Genomic DNA, 22,207 nt, shown 5'->3' on the forward strand with positions numbered 1-22,207 from the left:
ATGATCCCTCCAATGATCCCTCCAACAACTGGTCCCCACTGTGCAGGCTCTTTTCCTTCAGAAATTAAACCATTCTAAGAGTCAGAGTCATAATTGTCTCGTTTACATAATTTCGACCTGTTGTTTTCTTTTCTTTCTGTCAAGGCTCCTGCCATTCACAAATCTCTGTCCTATTTTCTTGGACCTGCACTTTATGAAGATGTGATGCTCCCAAGACCTATCAGCAACCATTTTATCTGTATATATATTGTATTTAACTTTCCAAATTCCCCTACTGGATACAGTACAGACCTGCATTTACCTTTAATAGTCAGATGGATCTCTGATGACGTCTGATTACCAACATCATTTGTGGCCACACAGTAATAAACATCTAGTAAATCTGTCACATTGAAGCTGTAGAAGTCTCCTTCAGATACTTTCATGAGTCCATCTTTGTTGATCTTGAACCAGGTGAAGTTGGCGGCAGGCTTGGCTCTGCTGGAGCAGGTCAGGTTCACCCAGCTACCTGGTGACACCAAATCGGATGGACTGATCATTGCTGAGGTGTCTTTAGGAGCATCTGAGGAAAATGTGACAGATTATTTTTATTCATTAAAAATCAGCTGATATCTCATGAATCATCATGTGCTGACAGGATCAAATAACAAACTCTGATTGTCTTACATGAAACACTGAGAGTCACTTTTTCCTCTGTTGACTTAACATTTTGTCCTTCATTCACAGAGTAGATGGAAGAACAGGTGATGGTGTATCCGTCCTGCTTGTCAGACAGAGTGATGGTCTTCTGGATTTTAGTGGTAAAGGTTCGATCTGTGTTCTCCTCTATTTTGTTGTGAGCGTCTTGTTGGAGATTCCAGGTGAGTTTAGGAGGGGAGTGTGGACAGGGAGTGAAAGCTGAGCAGGTTATAGTGACAGACTCCTTCTCCTTCAGCTCACCTGAGATTTCAATTGTGGGGCTTGGAGGAGAATCTATGGTTTAAAATCAAACACAGACTTTATACTAAAGAATACAGTAAATGTTGCAGATGTAGTGTACAAGGTCTTTTTGAAGGCCAGCACTGACATTATTGCATTGCAACTGTGGTTTTACAGGTTTTTGAGTACTGTGAACATTCATTGAGACGTGACCATCAGAATCAGCAATTTAAGCAAACTAAGACTAATTCATTTAGATTGTGTCCATAAATGAATAGGAGGAAAATAACTTAACTGATATAAATATTCAGCTGTGAGTCAGGACATTCAAACCAGTGACTATCTGTTCACAGACTGGTTTCTCTCACATTTCACCACAGCTGAGTTTACTTTGTAATCTTCATCACATATTTAAAATCACAGTAAGGTTAGGACCATGGTGTTTGCTGTTCAGACCAAAGCTGCAACTGATTTCCTTTTTAATCTAAACAACAATATGACTTAAAAAACAAAACTCTCTTACCTTTGACTGTAATTTGAAGAGGATCACAAACAGCTGTTGCCTTGTATTGCTCCTTCTCAATTCTGAAGAAGTATGTGTCTGTATATGTTGTGGTTAAATTGGAAAATAGAGTGGTGCAGTTTTTCTCTTTCAGGTTTCCAGTCATTTTCATTGGATAGGGGTTAACAGCCTGACTACTTCTGAAAATTTCATTCTCTTTTTTATGATTATTTTTCATCCATATTCCAATTGTTTCTCTGCTGCCATCAAATTCTTCTGCAACTTTAGCACTAAAGTTACACGGGATTTGCAAACAAGATCCACTCAGTGCTTCCATCTTCAGTGGTGCAGTGATGAAGAGGTGTGATTTTTCAGAACAAGCAGCCAAAGTACCTGTGAGATCAGATCATCATTAACATAAAGTAGAAAAATGTCCATGATGAGATGGTTCATGATACAATAAATACACTTCAGCAGCTGTATGTTGCATGTTTTTCTGTCTTGTAACAATTTTAAAATAAAACATTTGACTTTGCAGTCAGGATGTGAACAGTTGTAAGAAGTAGCTGATCTTTCAAACAGCTCACCTGGAAGAAAGAAGACACTCAGTAACATGTTGACTGTCAACATATTCACAGAAGGAAACCTGGGCCCTGGATTTGCAAACACAATAAAACTGTTAGTTTTGTCATTTTCTTTTATTTGTGTGACTTGTGAAGGGTTTTTTTGTTTGTTCGTTTTCCAAAGCATTGTCTTTTTCACTAACACTTAGTTTAAAATATAAATGATATAACATTGAGTTCATGTTCATGTCAGTTTAATTAAAATAAGTACACAAATACAATACATAATGCATCTTCCAGTTAAATACACAAAAGAACAAGAACAATAACACTCCTGTTGAAAGAGCCAAAAAGTAAAGTGTTCCTTATCAAAGAAGCCCACGGTTTAACAATGAGGGATAGTCTTATAAAGCTGATTCGATGTAAGGCGATTTGTAAATGTAGGCAGATTGTGAGCAACTTCCCTATTCTGTTAAACCTCTCTAAGTTTACTTTACACAGCTACTGGACACCACATTTCAGAGAGTAAAGCACTTTTTATGTCACGGATATCCTGTGAGACAGGAAGTCAGACATTATAAAAACCTACTGAAACTCTGCAAATGACAAGTTAATTCAGCTCATTGCAAGCCTGTATGCTTAATTTGCTTTATTTTTTATTGTATAGAATATATCACATGAATTGCAATAACAACACAATTGATCAGATGAAAATATGACCTTGTTTTGCATAGATACCACAGTCTTTGCTGATCTGTGCTATAAAGGTCACATTAAAGATAAGAATGGTGGTCTGATAAATTTCTGTTTAATTAAGCCAACATCTGTGTATTCTTGTCAGTTAAGTATGAATATGGTTGGTTAAATAACTTTATTTGTACTACAAATTACAGGGCTGACTGTATGAATGTTTACTCTGCTGTGAATGTTTGTTTACTTTTTGTGAAAAAACAATAAACACGTTTAAAAAAAAAAGAAAAAAAGATAAGAATGGTGAGCTGCTACTTCCAGGAAATAAATGTTTAATTTAAAAAAAAAAAAAGATTTTTATGAAGACTGGTTTTAACACCACAGTCATCTTCTCCTTAATAGAATATTTCTTGGCTGTATAACTGTCACAAAGCAGAGCAGGAGGACCCAAATGCAATTGAGGGCATGCAGACAGGATCGAAAAGCAGGATTATTAATGAACAGAATCTATGCCACAGGAACAGCCTAAATGAGAGTGAACTGAAAACTAGATTTAAATACAATCTAAAGTGACTAGGGGATGAGGAGCAGTTGATGAGATGATGGAGAAGTTCAGGTCAGGGGAACGAGGCGAATGAAACAGGATAATAGGAAAGGAGCTGATTGGCTGTGGAAAATACTGAGAATAAGGCAGGACTAATGAGACAATAAAAACCCAGAAAACACAATGAAACCAGACAGAACCATGGCAAAAACATCACAAACCATCATTCTTGCTGTTACCTTCAAATACAAACTGGTGTGCTTGAGCAGCATATAAATCAGAAATTCAGATACATACTGAACTTATATTTTTAAAATGATGCACTTAGCAATAAGGTTTAATATAAATCTTACTTACCAATTAATGATTTTTTGCAGAAAGCTTTGTGTAGACGCTATGAGAATCCTACTGCAAAGCAACTCAACAACTTCCCCTCTGTACTCCTCAGCCTGTTCTGTTTACTACTTCTGCGTAGTTAATAACAAGCCACAGATAAACCTCCCCATGTTCAGAATTCATGTTTCATGCTCACTTTTATGGCCACAAAACATCCGACATCATGGGGAAACTAAAAACTAATAACCACCATGAGGAAGTTTTATGCAGGGGGAATGTGAAATGAAACGCAAATATGTGGCAGCTATACAAATGTTCTACATACAGGTTTGCATAGTCTGCAACTGTACATGCACCAAGCACTTTATTAGTAACAACTGCATGATCTAATGCAATCCACAGCACCGATTTAATTCTAAATTTTAGATTTATTTTAGTCAGAAATGATTCGACTTTATGTTTATTATTATTATTAAGGTTGTGGTTGCTGGTGGTGTACTGGAGTTCACTATATTAAAAAGTGTTCCTAATATTTTGTACAACCTACAGGAGGGGGACACTATATTAGGGACAGCAGTTGTGTGTAACTGTTAATTATAAATATTATAAATGATTGATTTATCAGTTTGTTTGGGGATCTCAATTGAGTCAATAAAAAGGCAAATAACACATTTCTTTACAAAAAATTCAGTCCTTTTATTCCATAACAGAAAACACACTTTCACCCTAACATACAAACTAAAACATGTAGCTTGGTTTTTTTTTCTTCTTTTTACCTTAAAGTCACGTCAACTTCCTGTGTTGCAACTTCCTCCTGTCACGCCTGCAGCACTATGTTCTTTTTTTTTTAAACTCTATGTAATAGGTTTTCATTTATCTTGATAATTACTTCCCACAGGAATAAAAAGAGGCGTTTGTTCAGTCTATTTGCCCTTTCTAAATTTGCCCGGCGTAGCTCCAGTCTTCTGCTTCTTCTTAGCTGATCCTTTAACTTCAGGCTCCTAAGTAAGATTAAAAAAAACAAAACAACGCATGAGTCCAACAATAAAAAAAACAATGCTGAAAAAAACAACATGTACAACACTGACTTACAGTAAAAAAATTTTTTTTTAAAAGACCGATTAGATAAAGATTCAGACACTGTATGTTAGTATTTATTTTTTACATAGAGTATAGCAGTCTTATTTTTTTGATATTCAAGGAGCCATCTTGTCTAGAAAAACATGTCTACAATGAAAAATATCAGACCAGAATAGCTGGCAGAGCCCCAGAAGGAGATATCTGACCTATCTGTAAGAGTATAAGAACCTTGTACTCTGGAGCAAATCTTTGTCATTGTCTCATGCATGCAGACATGAACCGGGCTCGAATAAATCATGTATTAATACAGAATTCCTGATTTGATTAATCTTTGCCTATCAACAATCACAGAAACACGTATCATCACTGTACCAATCATCCTATTACTTTGCATGTATTCATATGTATTGTAGTTTTCCTAAATGTACCTTTCGTTTGGAGGACAGAGATCCTGTGACAGTGAAGAAAGAGTCCAGTCGTCCCTGTGTGCTGCCCTGCCGGCTCTTTAAAATCTTCTTACAACCATTACGGATTCTGTCCTCACTGCACACAGACACACAAATAAAGAAATCATAAATGAAAAGTTGCATGTTACCTTATAGACAATGTCATTTTTATCATTCATGATTTAGCTGGTGTGCAAAGGGGTTCACAGTAATAAAAACACCACCTCATCGCATATCTGTTATGTCTCTGACTCAGAGGACATACTACACAGGAGAGGAGAGAGTTAGTACAACATTAACACAAATTACTAAATGACCAGGGGTTATAACATATCTAACAACACCAAAACCTATTGTATCGCTGGACTGTGTGTGAAATACTAGAGGGGTTTTAATTAGAAACACAGGAAGCGGTGGCTTTTGGCCAACAGACGATGTAAAATCAAGCAAGCAAGCCCGCAAGCCACTATCACGCTCGGCAGTCCAGGCCAAAAAGGTTATGTGCTCTCGTCACTCCACTGTCATAAACTCTGCCTCTACATGGCCAACAGCACAGCCTTGTGGTCAAATATTGTATAATCATCAGCATTAAAAGTGAGGCTGCTGATATTTTACCTGAATTGTTTCTCAGTACACATGAACTGGATCAGTCCCTCATCATCCGGTTCACTCCACTTCAGATCCACTGTGGAACAATCCACCACCTCGGGAGTCAAAAACAAGCCCCTGGCCTCCTTGTATAACCAGTCCTCTGGAGCAGGATGCTTCTGCATGAAGGTAAGCAAGACAAACACTGAAACTCAGAACCAAATCAACTTGTATAATGGGCTTCAGGGTTGCAGAAAACATCCATTTACATTAGAGTCAATGTTTTCTAGGATTTCCTCGATGCAGCCGTGCTGTCTGATCAGGTCAATGGCTCTCTTGGGGCCGATTCCCTTGATGGTTCCACAGTAGTCACAGCCCAGAAGGATACACAGGTCTATGAACTGGGACAAACCACAGAGAGAGAAACTGTTAAAAAAAGTCACTCCTGGTGGGACATGTCCATACACATTTCTGTTAAACTGTTGCAATTGCTAAATAAGCCTGTTAAAATCAGAGGAAATGCTTCTTGAATTTTACCTCAGATGGAAAAAATCACATGATGATACAGTATAATGTTCTGCACCTTTCTCACAAAACTTTACCTGTTCATTTGTCAGGCCAATCTCCTGCATGACGCGACTAAGGTGGAATTCTTGAATAGGAAGTTTCCTAAAAAAAAAATACATACATGTTTTTGATGTATTATCAAATGTATTATTTAATGGCAGAAATATACTGCCATTAAAATGATTTTTTAACAACATTGGGCACATTGTATCCTGTTAGAGGCTTTGATTATATACAGTTATCAATAGTTGAAATTATTTAAGACTAGCTGCACTTCATGTTTCAGTTCCTCGGTTCCTGGCTCAAACAAACAATATAGGCACCACCAAAATTAATCTGTATGCTTTAACAATAAAGGGGGAGAAAATGTAGGAGATAGTTATGTTCTTTTGTGCAATTTTATTGCAACAGTATTAACATTTTCCCTAAAAACATTTGTGAATAATAAAGCATAATGATAGTGATTGCACATTGTCAGGTATAGAAATAATATTAGTTCAAAGGTTACACCAGAACAGGAAAATATCCAGTCACCAATCATGTCTTCTACAGAGCATAACGGCAGAAATCAGTGATGCAGTAACAGAGAGACATTACTTTGCTTCGCTGGCAGTGAGGTGTCTGAGCAGGACGTTCGTCCCAAAGGTCAGCCCGTCCATATCCTCTGTTGCTGTGGCAAAGACCTTGCCTGCTTTCACTAGAGCGGCACAGCTGGCCTCAGCCTCACATGGAGCCTGCAGAAATATATCGCATTACATTTCATCCAGTCAGTCACCCAGAGATGCTGTAATGTCTGACTTCACTGACATGTGGAAAATAAAAATCACTGTCAGCCTTTTACATACTGCAGAGCAGGAACTTCACTATACCGTAACTGCAGATTTACTTAAACATTTCTCCAGATACATTTAAGGTGAGGCCATTCATTTTCACATGTCAAACAACAACAATAATTTCTTAACATGGTTGCAAATCCTAATTCATGAGCAGTCCATACTTTGTGGCACAATAAAAAGATAAACCTTTGCAAATTTCTTCATCTTAAATAGGCTGACTACATGCAATAAAATATGAATGGGTTATTATTCCTCTACACTTAATGAGATTACCCGTAATTAACCGTAATATACAACACGATACAAGTTAATATCAACATTAGAAGACCGAAAAACATCACCCAGTGAATAATTATTTTAAATCATTTACTGGAGTCATAGGGCCCTATAAAATCTGTTTTATTTTTTCGCAAATAATGTTTTTTCTGTTTTAATTTTTGGGAATCCTGTTTTTTTTTAACCTTTTACTCTTATTTTAATAACAAAAACAGTATGTTTTTAATGTAAATGACTAAAATGTACACAAATTAAATAGAAATTAACTTAAATTTATTGAGGTGACAAACTAATTTCCTCAATACCGTACCCTATAGCATGCATCAAAAACAAGCAGCAAGTAATGAAATTTTAGTTGACTTGAGCTGTAGGACTAGTTAGTCCTTGTGAGCCACTCTCTCTCAGGGGGGGGCTCAGTGTGTGGAGGGGGCTTGTTGTGCCACCCACATTTGCTTCCCTCCGTGCAGTTTTCCCCAGACATACATTCCTCTTCTACATGAAAACAACATTTCAGTCAAATGATGTCAAATTCCGCGTTAAAAATAAATTCTGTTTTAATCGGCCAATTCCGCCATTCCGTGATCACGGAAATCATAGGGCCCTAGAGTCACTGTGACTGTCAATACAATAAGGAAATATTACAAAATCCAACAGAAGTTGTAACAAAGCTCTAACCTCGATGTAAGGGACTCCCATCAGGGTCAACAGCTTCTTGCACTCATCATTATGCTGCCTGGTGACTTTTACCAGACGCTTGGAGAATTTGTCAATGTTCTCTTGTTCACCTAGGTTGAGACAGGAAGTTTTTACAAACATATTAATACACAATATATATTATTATATTTAAAAAAAAACTTGGATTTCATTGTCAACCTGAGATCTGATTGGTTTACATTCCTGATAACTTTCCGTAACACACTCATCTTGCTATCTGCAGCAAAATCTACGTGTCAGTAGGTTTTACATAAAAACAACTCAGTAAAACCAGATTCTCACCACTCAAAACTATTTTTTGGAAAACTATGACAAATTAGTTAACTGTACCCATTTCCTGGGCTTGTGCAAGCAACTTCTCAGCTTCCGCCCGTCTCTCCACTCTCTTCTCCAGCTGGGATGAAAGGAAGAGCAAGGACAGAGTAAGACACGTATGATATGGGTTGCCCCTTACAAAATACATGGTTCATTATACAGATATTTAAATTGTCTTTGTGTTTACTGATTTATCAAACAAATAAGAGAATACAGAGACTGATACCATGGTTAAACATGGAAAAAAGACTTAAGCATCATCAATACAACACAAAATGCTGATAAAAAAGGTCACAGTTCTGACCACAATGTTTGGTTGACATGTGAAACAGATTAATTAGATACAGCGCAAACCACATTGACACTACACAGGAGGTGAGAAATAAACACAAGATATGAAATCTTTTGGAAACCATTTCCACAATGACAGCATGCAAAAAAATAGCACCAGTTGAATTAAGAAAACACACTAACCTCTCCTGACTTCATCTGTGGGGGTTTGCCATCAAACACATACACAGGTTTGATGCCGTACTCCAGCATGCGGATTGTCCGGTAGAACATTCCCATCAGGTGGCTGAGGAAGAGAGCAAGTAAAAAGCATTAATATTTCAGGCCTTCTGCCAACAAAGTCTCTAATGTGTCTCCTACTATGTCTTTTTGGTCTGAATTTTAAGTACTGCAGGGGATCTACTGCACCTTGTCGTCTCTCCATCCTCATTCTGCAGCACGTTGCCGTCCTGTCGCACTGCAATCAGGAACTGGTAGATGCACATAGAGGCATCTATAGCAATTTTCCTTCCTGCAAAAGTTCAGAACAGCAGCTGAATTATTTACTGTGTTCAAAACAACACATTTTATCAAAGTGTCTACATTAGGAATAATGCGTTAATCAAACATCTATAGCCTTGTTTTTTGTAAGCCTTTATTCATTACAGTATAATGCAAGCTATAGCTGATTCTTATGGGCTGGGGGTCTTTAAACTACTGATTTTTTCCAGTTTCTCTCCTAAAGTTCAGGCCTGCAGTTGCAAAAAGAGGCTGATTACGATCCATTATCTTATGCCTTTGTTGCATTCACCGTCTAATACAGTAATGACCCAGTTTATCTGAGGAAAATCAATAACCTTTCATTTGATCTCACCCTCATTCTATGCAGGCCACATAATCAATATGTATAAGAGGAACCTGAACCAGTTACCGAAGTAGTTCTTGATGTCTTGCTCTTTTATAGCACCAGGCGCCTGGTCAGCAATCAGCTTGGCAAGTCCGTGTATTCCCATAGTGACAGGCTACAGCTCACACTGAAATCACCAAAGTCTGAAAAACAAAAGACTCATCAGTTCTCTTATCACATACACACACAGTCCCCACTACTTTTTCTACAGGCCTCTGTGACTGGCACTTGTGGTTAGTTGATGGTTAGTTTGGGTTAAAGCATCACGCTGACATGTAGCCTAGGAACAATACACAACAACAGAAGTTTACATTTTGGTTATTATGCACACCGATTTAAAGACAATCTACTAGTGATGGGTTGTGTATGGTACAAGCTATATTCTTGCGTGTGTGCATTTACAGTAAGGCAATGTTACCTTAAATTGTCAGTTTTCTGAATGAAATTTGGTGTGCTAGATAAAGAGCGTGCCCTGTAATGTAAGCTAGCTGTGCAGTTAGCTGGAGGTATTAACACTCAGTTCATTCGCCTTTCGTATGTAAATACAACGCATAGCAACTAATGACATCTCTGGTTTTCAATATGAACTTAGGTAAAACTGTTATTGTTTATGTGGACTCACCAGTTTAAGTATTTAACACGGCAGTCTGCGTGCACTTATCCCCTGTCTCCGTCGCGGGGAAATGCGTGTATTTCGCGGGCAATCCAATGGCAGACATTAACTATCAATCTGTCGAGGACTGTGTCGTGAAGGACGCTGCAGAGCTGCGCATCGACTATGCGGGTTTGATTACACTGGTCTGAGTGGACACAAGCAAGTATCCGATTGGTTCATTGAAGGTTGGAGGAAATCCGGTCAATACGGCAGAATAACACACGTAGAGATTCAAGCCGTTTAAATGATGGCTTTTGGTGGTAATAAAACACCAATTTAACATATGGTCGTTTTAAATTGTACTCGAGAGAGAAATATTACCGGGTGCTATTAACCGGTAACGTCAGAGTTGTGTTTTTTTTTGTTTTTGTTTCTCCGCCCACTCCGGAAAACTCAACCGAGCCGTCGTTATTTTTATTTTTTAAGGTGACGTGGAGTCGCACCCCTTCTTCTTACACGGTCTCATGTGTCAATAAAAAAAGTACTTGGTGTACCCGGAGGAGAGCCCAATGAATGTATAATACGTTGGGGCATTGCATCACCAAGATGTGTCGCTGCAAATCAGCAGATTGAGCTCCAGTATCGACGCAGAGAGGAGACCGCCGGGGCCTGGAGTCCGAGGAATCCGGCGGACAGACAGGTTTTGTTGCTTCTGCACCGCTGGAACTGAAGTGACATTACAGAGATTCAGGTAAAGCAGATCAGACCAACTCGCTGTCTGTATTCGTGTCTTCGTGTTGATGTAGTGTTTTATTTGACATTAAAAAACAGTCAGGCCCCTCACTGTGGTGACGTTTCTCTCCACAAATATAATAAAACTAATACAATGTGCATTGCGTTTTGTGCCACTTTGACACGTGACCTTGCTCTTATTCTTAATTCCAGTGAAAAAGGGGAATCAATCAATCAACCGATCAATCAATCAAACTTTATTTGTGTAGCACCTTTCTTGCAGGTTAGTGCAGTTAAAAGTGCTTCACAGATGGTGATAAGACAGCACAGGTGCAGACAATGAACTCAAAGAAAATTATAAATAAAAATAAAACAATTTGTTATCAATGCACAGCAGAAATAAAATGATGGAAATGTACTAAGATAAAATAGTTTGAAAACTATAACAGCAGGAGAATAGTGTATTTTAGTTGTCACTAATATCACTAAACATTGTTGCAAATGGCTCATTAATGCATGACTGCTCTGGCTTCAGCTCTCAGTCTGTCCTGTTGTTACTTATTTAGCTGAATGATGTGTTAAATTACATCCCCAAACTTGGCAGAGTTTCATCAAATGAGAGTTTGGCACTAAAAAGTTCAGGAAGCCCAGATGAGTTGCTGATGCCCCTCTGAGGAGGCATACCGGGAAATCATTTACAAGAGATCAGCTTCTTCAGACTTCCCCCTCTTTTTTTTCTCTCTAACTCTACAGAGATCTGATACAGGACAGCTGTATGTATGAAACCAGCTCACCTCTCACAGCCTTATTACAGTGTGATTAAAATCATCCACACTATTCAGAGGTAAATACATTCAGAATGAACATCTCAAACTTTTTGCAGTGGTTAACATCAGGGGTCAGGATGATTATGCACATCAGACAGTAGAAAATGTTATCTAGGTTTAAATTGCATTTTCGTTGCTGTTATTTGACCTAAAATGCAAGATCATTGCTGACTATTGATCCCCTATTAAAATTGATCTTTTAATATCTTTCCCCAAAAGCAATCATAGCCACTTGGCTCTTTGAAGGTTTAGGACAAGACATGTAACCAAATGTGTATGGCTCAACTATTTTAATGCTTTTAAATACAAAGTATGGTAGGTCATTAATTTTTGATTTAGTTTCTCTACATGCTGCTAGTGCAGAAAGACAAGGAGAACAATACAACTGCACCGTCATACTCATCATTTCAGTCTCTACATGAGCATGCACATTTAGTATGCACTTAGAAATGCTTTTGATATGTTGTAAGACATATGATTTTAATCCACCTTTCTGAAATGTGTTGCACCATCATAACCAGAAGTCCTGTAGTGTATAAACCTAAAACAACATCTTTAGGCAACACTCAAACATCTACACTTACAAACTCATATCAGGCAAATAAAAATGAAACTGATACATTGATACTTTGTAAGTCATGTATTCATGTTGTTTGCACAGTGCCTCACAGTTCTGAGTGTTTCTAAATGTTCTGCTGTGTATGTTTGAATATTGAGGGAGTGATGTGGCATAATATCCTCCCTTGATACCACTTGACATATAAATAATGACATACGGTGAAAGTAGCACGAACATGAGCTTATTCCTCGTCTTAAAATCCATACTGTAAGTAATGGTCCAGACAGTCCAGTTTAAATCACACCTGTGCAAAATGAACTGATGAACTGTCCCTCTTTTGCAACAGGGGTTATGCAGCGTGGAATAGGACACCTGCCAGGTGGCTGCCAGAGGACGATGGGCCTGCACTGCGTCTTGATCCTGTGTTTTTTCTCAGGCTGGGCAGTGGGCTACAAGCAGGGGGACAACGTGACTCTATATGTCAACAAAGTGGGACCTTATCATAACCCCCAGGAGACATATCACTTCTACACCCTGCCTGTTTGCAGGCCGGAGAAGGTCAGTATTTGTTCTGTTTACGGTGTACTAATGGGCTGCTGTAATACACAAATGACCTGGAGATTATTTCATCATGCAGAATTGAGACAGAAATGTAAGAATGAAACCTGAATAATTCCTTTTACAAAATGCTTTTATCTGGAAGGGACTTTTGTGAGAGTTCCAACATTCAAATTATAGAAATAGGATCTTTTGAAATTGAATTATTTTTTCTGTGGCTTGATGTAAAAGAGGATGATGGAGTGGGACCTAAAGTCATGATGGACTGTACTTTGAGTCTTTATTTATCTGGAGACTTATTAGATGAGGCCTTGGCAGAATTTCCACATAATCTATGAACCCATTTTGATTAATGCAGCATGATAAAACCCTAGCCTTTTACATAGAAAAAAGACATAAAAGATATTATTGTACCAGCAGGGACACAAGATCATAACAGAAATTTTCACTTTGTGTGACCAACTTTAGACTTACTTGTCTATCTTTTTGCTGTTAATATCTTGCATTTGAGCAATTACAAAAAGATGCTAAGATTCATGACTCATACCTTTTCAAGAAAAGTCATATGGGAAGTTTGACCCCAATATGTAATAGCAGTAACCTATTACCCACATGTTAGGATGTTGAATGTGATCATAGTCAGGTTTGTTTAATTCTTCACAGACTGGTAGCATTATATGCTGTCTGGAACTCCAAATTAAAACCAACTAACACTCATATTCTCACCCTTCTTCTCCAGGTGCATCACAAGTCTCTGAGTCTGGGTGAAGTGTTGGATGGTGACAGAATGGCAGAGTCTATATATCACATCCGGTTCAAAGAGAACGTGGAGAAGAAAACGCTCTGCCAGCTTACTCTTTCAGAGAAACAGGTATTTATTTACACAGGAACAGAACAGGTTAAACTCAATACTTTTTACACTACCAGACATCATCAGTTAACTCTAAGTACTATCAGCTCAAACTGTGGGGAAAAACTCTACCAGTAGTTTAATAGATTTAAATAGAAATATCTGTGTGTAATAAACTGGCCACTGGGTGGTGGACATTTTAAAGACAAGAATTTGGTCCCTTTTAAATATATTCTATACTTTAAGGTATTTTGGTCAAGCTTTCTAATATGCTTGTGTTTATTCTTCTTCTTCATTTCATACTTGATTTGAAACTAATTGGCAATGAATTAGCATGATAAGGCTTAAAACATGCAGAATTTTCCTACATGAACAACAATAATCAAAGTGAAATCCAAAGTCTTATTTGAATATTGCACATTATTATTATAAGCATTATTGTGCTTGCTTTTCTTTGCCCCAAGGCATTGTTTCAAATGGCCATCACAGTGTGTATCAGTTTCAGGATCTGGTGCAGTGTGTGCCGTCACACCTGAGCAGCTACAGTATAGTGTGCAGAGAAAGTTAATCAGAGACGTTTCATCGAATTAAGCCCACAACCTAGTGATAAATAAAGCTGTCTTTTTTTATGTATTATATTTAGTAACTAGCCTGATGAAATAATACCTTAAAATAATGGATGCACTGGAAGTTTTAGTCTTGATAACAGTGCATGGGTTGTGACCCTGGATATGTTTCTTGTGTGCTAGGTGGACCAGCTTCGTGAGGCCATCGAGGAGCTGTACTACTTTGAATTTGTCCTGGATGACATTCCCATCTGGGGGTTTGTGGGATATATAGAGGAGAGCGGCTTCCTGCCTCACAGTCACAAGGTAAAGCTTCTCACTGTCTGTGGGACACGTGGACTGACTAGATTTCCTACTAGGGACTTAGAAAAGTGTGTTAAAGATTTTATCTTTTACGCAAAGTTCCTGTTTCTGCTGAAGCACACTCACTGTCAAACTCAAATTGTCATATTTTTCATCACTCGCTCCGTCGCTCTTTTCTCTCCTCTCTCGCCTCCAACAGGTGGGTTTGTGGACTCATCTAGACTTTAACATCGAGTACAACGGCGACTCTGTGATTTTTGCCAACGTCTCAGTGAAAGACGTCAAACCCGTTCCCCTGGAGGAGGGGGCGGGAGCAGCGGTGGGCGGAGTCGGCGTGGGCGGAGGCAGCGTGAAGGTCACCCACACCTACAGCGTGCACTGGTTTGATTCTACTCTCCCTCACTCACGGAGAGGCGAGCGCCTCCGAGACTATTCATTCTTCCCCAAAACACTGGAGATCCACTGGCTGTCCATCATCAATTCGCTGGTGCTGGTGGTGCTACTGCTGGGCTTCGTCATCATCATCCTCATGCGGGTCCTTAAGAATGACTTCGCCAGGTCAGTTGGCAAGCAGCTCAAATGGTTATTTTTCTGTTTATGTGTGGGAATTGTTATATTTCATGACTATAATGAAAAGAAAATGTTACTAGTACAAAATGAGGCTAATAAATACGTCAATGCATCTTCAGTAAGAGCCAGCCATGAAACATGGTCTTTAAAAGTTGTTCTTGGTCATACTCATGTTAATTATACATAAGCCTGGTCGCAGACTTAAGGGAATATAGATACTTACACATCTTGTTGCAAATCAGCCCAGTCTTTTCATCTTTCTTTTTTCTTATTTTACATCAACTTAGAAAGGCTTTGTCGATCTACTTTCAGTGCACATACCACAGCATTTTTAGACTAATTTGCAATGTCCTTCCCTAAGTGGGCCTTTTAAAATACATAAAACCCAACAATAATATAGATACATAACAGCACAAAATACAATCACTGAGATGTGTGAGGGTTAAGTGGTTTTCCTGTTGTGCTTTTGCTCGTCGAGTACCAAATAACATCGAGATAAAAACACTTTTCTTTCCCCTGCAGGTACAATGTGGAGGAGGAAGGCGGCTGTGATGATCTGGACCAGGGAGACAATGGTTGGAAGATCATACACACCGACGTCTTCAGGTTTCCGCCTTACAAAAGCCTGCTATGTGCCGTGCTGGGAGTGGGGGCTCAGTTCCTTACCCTTGCTACAGGTGATTACTCATTCATTACACACAAAGACGGCAACACACATGGCTCAAAGTGGATACACACAAACACAGAATTCTGATGATTTGCAAAATAGTAACAGGGGCTACCATTGTTCTGTTTTCTGAGCACCACTGACCTGTAAACAATCTTTGTACAGCACAATTAACATGAGAACAGCGTACACATGCAGGTTACCTATACAGAGCTCAGCTGCAGGAGTCTGATCACCCTCATGTCTCCTCGTTCCTACAGCGATCATCGTCATGGCATTACTGGGAATGTTCAACGTACACCGCCACGGCGCCATCAACTCTGCAGCCATCGTCCTGTACGCTCTGACCAGCTGTGTGTCGGGTTACGTCTCGTGCAGCTTCTACACACAAATCAACGGCCAGCGCTGGGTGTGGAACATCATCCTCACTTCGTCTCTTTTCTCTGGTGAGTCCGATCAGAAAGCTTCAAGAACAGACTTGGGGACATGCTCGTTCCAAGTAAACCATCTTTTTACACTTTTCCACCATTTATTTCCATCTATCCTCCATCCTTCTCTTCCTCATCCTTACTTACATTTTTCCTCTCATCATTAGACTTTCCATCTGTGCATTAAAACAGTTAAAATTCAGATAATAATATAAAGAAGGATTTTGGCACCAAATTGATGATTGCATGATTATTATGTATTTTTCTCTTATATTTGTTTGTGCACAAAGCAATAAGAGGAAAATAAAAAAATCCTTTAAATAAATAAATTGATGAATGTCACCTGTTCATAAGGCTCCAGGTTCTATGTTTTTTCTGTTAATTTTTGTATCATATTTAAACTCAAATGTAATTCAGATTAGGAATTATGATTATAAATCAAATAAGTGTTTCTGCCCAGTGAATGAAGGCAGAGGTAACTTATTCATGGCATGTATGACACTTTAAATTTCTGTTGTACTTAAGAGAAAATTAATGAATGCCACAAATGCTCCTAAATCACTCGTATGTGCATTTTCAGAACAAATTTCAGGTGTTATAAGTCATCTCAAGTCATTTTTTAGCAACACTCATACTTGGAATGATTAAAATAATGCTCGTCATAATATATGTTCACTTGGTCCTTGCCATAGCTCCTCTGTTCCTGACGTGGAGCGTAGTAAACTCAATCCACTGGTGGAGCGGCTCCACCCAGGCCCTGCCGGCCACCACCGTGCTCCTCCTGCTGGGCGCTTGGATACTGGTGGGCTTCCCCCTCACTGTCATCGGCGGAATCGTGGGAAAGAACCGAGCCGGCAGCTTCCAGGCCCCCTGTCGCACCCGCAACATCCCCCGACAGATCCCAACACAGCCCTGGTACAAACACGCAGCTGTACACATGGCCATCGGCGGCTTCCTGCCATTCAGGTGAGCTGTTTTCAGGTCTGGAAAAGAGGTGCTTTAATATAACAGCATAAAGCTTTATAAGACACAAAGATGTAAAAGTGGAAGACAAAGTTTACACAGGAAATTTTAGGGCATTTAACTCAACAGTTTTAATGTAGAAAAATGTCTTGTTAAAATGTCGATATTATTTATGGACCAATATGTGAATATATTTCTAGTGACGCACCTTGAATTCTAAGTCAGCACTACTGCTAAAGTAAATGTTGACTGAGTTGAGAACGACATTTTCCCGGTGAGATGTGGTTGATTCTTCTTTCATCTGCACAGATTTATGTACTCCAGTGGTAAAATAAGATTTAAATTGCGGTCTCTTCAGGTCATTGTCTACACACTTATTCATTCTTTTTCATCACCTCTCTCCTACAGTGCCATCTCAGTGGAGCTGTACTACATCTTTGCCACAGTTTGGGGCAGAGAGCACTACACTCTGTATGGTATCCTGCTGTGCGTCTTCGCCATCCTCCTATCCGTGGGCGCCTGCATCTCTGTGGCGCTTACCTATTTCCTGCTGTCCGGTGAGGATTACCGGTGGTGGTGGAGGAGCGTGCTGAGCACCGGTTCCACCGGCCTCTTCATCTTCGTCTACTCTGTTTTCTACTACCGGAACCGGTCCTCTATGAGCGGCCTGGTGCAGAGCACCGAGTTCTTCGGCTACTCTCTGCTCACAGCGCTGGTTTTCTCGCTGATGCTGGGCAGTGTGTCATTCTGGTCTTCACTTGCATTTATTCGCTACATCTACCGTAGCCTCAAGATGGACTAGGCATGAAATGTGCACACATACATACATAGATGCATACACAAACAGCTCTAAATACAAATTTTCTCGTAGCACACATGGACAATCGTCATCCTCCTCCTTGCTCTTTCAGTCATGCACACACACACACCTCCTATGGGATTGATGGGAGGAGAAACAGGGGCCTTTACCTTGAGTTGACAGTATCTAATTTAAATTTGATAGCTGTCATTGCTGGAATAAGGGATCATTGGTTGAATGGATGGACAGATGAAGATTGTGGCGGGGGGGGTTTGTTATATTTAAGGATAAAATGGAATTTTTACAATACAAAGGGATGTTTGTGTTGCATCAGGAATGAATGGGTAAAATGTTTGCTGCAATACAGTGTGAGTGAATGGGTTCTCATTGTATGATGCAGACTTGCAATGTGTGGCATCATGTACTCTGGTTCCTACTTGGTTTATTAAGGAGTGGCAGGATCTAGTCCTTATTTCCTGCATTACACTGGTTACCCACGCAGGCGACTGTTTCATTTTCCACTTTTGATTGATTATGCAGCAGTGCAAGTGTTTACTTGCAATTATACTCCCCCACATATATAAAACTGTCCGCCTCTTCAAATGTAATAGACAAAGTTTTGCACTGGCCCTGTCAAGCTCCACATAACCCTGCAGTGAATAAGAGGAACGATGCCTTGTAGATTGAAGAGATGTTGCATTATGTTGGTGATGGGAGCAATATTGTCATTGTATTCTATGGTCACCATTGACTGTGATTTTGGTTCTGATGTAAATATAGTCTTTTCAATAAATGCTTTTTAATACAATATTGCCACCACACACCTTTGGGCATCTTTCTTTATACAGGTCTGTTTACTGTACTACTTTATAGCTGATTGACATTTAACTATTGAAAATAATGCATGTTGAATTTAAGGCTATAGCAGGTGTTACAAGTTAAATGTCAATCACAACACAACCGTCACATTAACCCCAGCTGTGCAGCCAATAACAAAGACAACTCAGTAAATGTATATCAAGATATTACCATCATATCAACAAACCACTCAAGAGTCAAAAAAGACAATTTGCCAAATTAAGCTGTATTTATAGAAAAAAATGCATTGATATGTGTGCACATCTGTATTAGTACTTCAGGTGGTTCCAAAAAACTATGTAATACAAAGAATACATCCAACTTGGACCCATCTAGTATCACCAAGCACAAAGAACACACTAACATACATTAAATAGTTGCATATAAAAATAAAACTTCATGGTAAAAAAGTAAAACTTTTGAACAGGAGTATGAACAAGGCATATGTACACCCAGCCTGGCAAAAAATACCCCCAGTTAATAAGTAACTTGAAAAGAAGAATATAAACATGGCTGTTTGGTAACATCTACAGAAAAGCTCCTATGCCAATTATCTCCAACAGGTACTACAGTCTGGCATTATGTGCAATTGCTGTATTTAGGGAATTGTGGCTGTTGACAGGCTTCCCATCTTTGCCGTCAAAGCTTGTGTCAAGCTCAGCATTGCTGGCTGGGTTGAATTCAAAAGGGCTGACGCCTGGGGGCATGGACCAGCCAGTTGCCTGGGGTCTGGGGGGCACTGCGTTCTGGGAGGAGCTGGAGGACCAGGGAGGGTAACCAGCAGTTCCAGTAGTGCTGCCCATAGCAGCCAGATAGAAGGCCAGATTCTGAGGAGAATTCTTCTTAAAGGCTGCCTCCATGTGCTGGTTGTAATGCTCCCTGAGCTGGGGGCTGGCCTCTCCCTGATACTGAAACACAAAAAGGTGATATTTAATATCAAGTTACATGATCTCCTGTATCAAAACAAATCATTGCCTGTGACAGTGTTACGTCTCGCCTTTAAGGCCATAATCAGACTATGATTAGGCCTCCATTATGGACGCATTGCTCTATGTCCAAACCGCTGCTTCACTGTTATTAACAAACAGGACACCTGGGCAGGACAACTATCTGATTCCACTACAATATTGTTCTTAACAGAATATGATGAAATTAAAAATTTAAGTTAAGTTTATTAATGCATTCAACTGCAAAATAAATTGTGTTGTATAAAGTATGCGAGATACTTACAGGTGGAATATGTGAGGGGATGTTGGTGAAGATGGTTCCATGAATTGGGCTGCCCTTGTTGGCAGTGTAGCGCTCAGACACCCAGCTAGTGTCTTTCTGGTGCCTCCTTAGCTTCATCCTTCGATTCTGAAACCAGGTCTTCACCTACAAGCAAGTCAAAGCAGATCCCCACTGATTAGAACATGTCCATGTATTCCGTTTTTTGAGCTTGTAATTTGAGGTGGTAAAAGGGGGGGATATGCAACTGTGCATGGAGCTCAATTACTTCCCACACAACTTTAACACCTCACCTGTTTGTAGGTCAGCCCTGTGAGGTCTGCCAGGTTCTTCATCTCAGCTGGGGTGAGGTACCTCTGCACACTAAAGCGCTGAACAAGAGCATTCATCTGACTCTCTGAGAAGGCAGTCCGGACCTTTCCTTTACCGTTATTTACATTAGAAGTAGTAGTGCTTGCCTTCTTTGGGGCAGTGTAGGGCACATGTAGAGGGGTAGCATTGTTGGTGTCGTCGTTCCCTCTCACAGCAAAGGTCCGTGGCTCCTCTTTGAGAGAGTTGGATACTTCTTTGACTGCATCTGGGCTTCGGCTGTTTGCTTCGTCGTCGAGATCTTTCTTGGCCCATGTGGTAGGGTCCGCCTGAGGGAGACTCCCTTCTCGGCTGCTGCCAGAACTCCAGGAATCTGAGGGGGGGGGCAGGCAGTGAGTGAGCACAAATTTATATGGTTAGTGTGGACAGCAACATGGTAGCTTTCCATCTTTAGTTTAAATTAGCCATGTCCTGTGCCATCGTGTTATCATCATTACATTGAATGCACCGTTTGTGCTGCATCCCATGTGATCATGGGTCAAAATGTAATGACTTTAGAGCTAACACTAGACATTTGGATCTACTGACATATTACCAGTGCAGTGAACTGTATTTAACACAATTACCCACCAATATACAATAGTACATTAAACATTAAGTTTATAACAGCTATTGTATTGTTTTGTGCCATTCTCAAATCTTATCGCGAGATGTCGCTGATGAGGCGTCGGATGCTCGCTCTAAAATTTTGTGGCGGGACCTACAGTCTACGGGCGCGACATTTGAAAACCTGTTTTAACCAAAATGGAGCCGAATTGGACCCCGTGCCCAGTACTGGAGGAGGAAATTCTCACTTTAAGCAGCCAACTGGGAGATGTAAGCATTTACACAGTTTTAGTAAATACTTGCAAGGTGCAAGTGCAGAGGACTTTTAATGCTACATTTAGTGTCATGTTAGCATAGTGGAAAACATCCATGGTTTACATACCTGGGGAGGTGTGCGCCTCCGAGTCACTGGTCGAGTCGCTCCCGGCCCGCCTGGCCTCGTCAGCCCGCGTATCGTAGGCGGCACGCTGCTGTCCGGCCAGGAGCAGTCGACCTGCCTGGGTTTCACCGAGGTAGACAAGGCCGGAGCCCTGGTAGTGACAATGTCCGTTCACGGCGTGCTGCTCCGGGCTGCGAGGCGGAGACTCTTCCCGGGTCCTGGCGGGGGCGGTGTAGTGCGACTGTGTCACCCCGGGACTGTAGTTGCTCAAATCTGTGACTCCGGCCTCGCCCCATGCGGCCAAGTTCCCGTGGTTTTGCTCGGGCCCGGGCTGGTACATGAGGCCGTAGGCGTACGCATGGTAAGAGGGGTTGTAGTTGTAAGTCACCTGCGGCTTCCAATCTGCCATTTTCCCGGCAGTTGTCGTGCTTTGATAAAAAATGTAAAAACGTTTTGAAGCTAAAATTACTTAAAATTTAGCAGGACACCACTCTTCAGGAGCTGAGGAGACAAATTAAACCAGAAAGACCTGCCCAGTTAAAAAAAGTGGCGCCAATTAACGCTTAAAAGTGGAGGCTGCATGTCCAGGCTGTTTATAAAGACGTGTGTGGGTGTGGGCAGGGATGTAGGTGGATACTTTGATTCGAGCCAATCTCTTTTATTCACTTTTCACGGGCAGCAGTAACGCCCCATAAATGCTATTTCATTGGTCATTTAAGGACCCGTTTACAGGGTTTAGTACCATCTAGTGTTTGTAGATTGTAACCAACTGAATATCAAAATAAGTAAGTACTAAATGCAGACCATTTTTAAATTAGCCCATGTTCTTTACCACTATTACAATGCTGTGTATATATCG

The 22,207-nt window shown here is 40.1% G+C and overlaps 4 protein-coding genes across 4 annotated transcripts; 1 reads left to right on the forward strand and 3 right to left on the reverse strand.

Moving 5' to 3' along the window:
* Nucleotides 1–2: 2 nt before the first annotated feature.
* On the reverse strand, nt 3–3,642 carry LOC134002632 (vascular cell adhesion protein 1-like; the record flags this gene model as incomplete). Its single annotated transcript, XM_062441975.1, has 6 exons — nt 3,575–3,642; nt 2,008–2,073; nt 1,442–1,813; nt 667–972; nt 302–562; nt 3–55 (listed from the first exon to the last, which is right to left on the reverse strand). Coding segments are annotated over exons 2-6 (1,035 nt in total), but the record flags the coding sequence as incomplete, so codon positions are not given.
* A 610-nt stretch (nt 3,643–4,252) lies between these two features.
* On the reverse strand, nt 4,253–10,218 carry fen1 (flap structure-specific endonuclease 1). The gene is made up of 12 exons (XM_062441702.1): nt 10,175–10,218; nt 9,577–9,695; nt 9,075–9,177; nt 8,850–8,952; nt 8,391–8,454; nt 8,022–8,131; nt 6,832–6,968; nt 6,270–6,336; nt 5,937–6,068; nt 5,695–5,846; nt 5,062–5,176; nt 4,253–4,554 (listed from the first exon to the last, which is right to left on the reverse strand). Exons 2-12 carry the CDS (start codon nt 9,656–9,658, stop codon nt 4,477–4,479), a joined length of 1,143 nt encoding a protein of 380 aa, XP_062297686.1. The 5' UTR covers nt 9,659–9,695; nt 10,175–10,218; the 3' UTR covers nt 4,253–4,476.
* Nucleotides 10,219–10,404: 186 nt separating this feature from the next.
* tm9sf1 (transmembrane 9 superfamily member 1) lies at nt 10,405–18,776 on the forward strand. The gene is made up of 9 exons (XM_062441699.1): nt 10,405–10,898; nt 12,612–12,823; nt 13,563–13,694; nt 14,423–14,545; nt 14,742–15,100; nt 15,635–15,789; nt 16,040–16,225; nt 16,900–17,173; nt 17,579–18,776. The coding sequence occupies exons 2-9, from the start codon at nt 12,617–12,619 to the stop codon at nt 17,970–17,972; spliced, it is 1,830 nt and encodes a 609-aa protein (XP_062297683.1). The 5' UTR covers nt 10,405–10,898; nt 12,612–12,616; the 3' UTR covers nt 17,973–18,776.
* Nucleotides 18,777–19,393: 617 nt separating this feature from the next.
* Nucleotides 19,394–21,757, reverse strand: nanog (nanog homeobox). Its single transcript, XM_062441976.1, has 4 exons — nt 21,352–21,757; nt 20,348–20,736; nt 20,058–20,201; nt 19,394–19,735 (listed from the first exon to the last, which is right to left on the reverse strand). The coding sequence occupies exons 1-4, from the start codon at nt 21,755–21,757 to the stop codon at nt 19,394–19,396; spliced, it is 1,281 nt and encodes a 426-aa protein (XP_062297960.1).
* Between the last annotated feature and the right edge of the window lie 450 nt (nt 21,758–22,207).

This window comes from Scomber scombrus, chromosome 20, assembly GCF_963691925.1.
Source record: "Scomber scombrus chromosome 20, fScoSco1.1, whole genome shotgun sequence".
NCBI classification, from domain to species: domain Eukaryota; kingdom Metazoa; phylum Chordata; class Actinopteri; order Scombriformes; family Scombridae; genus Scomber; species Scomber scombrus.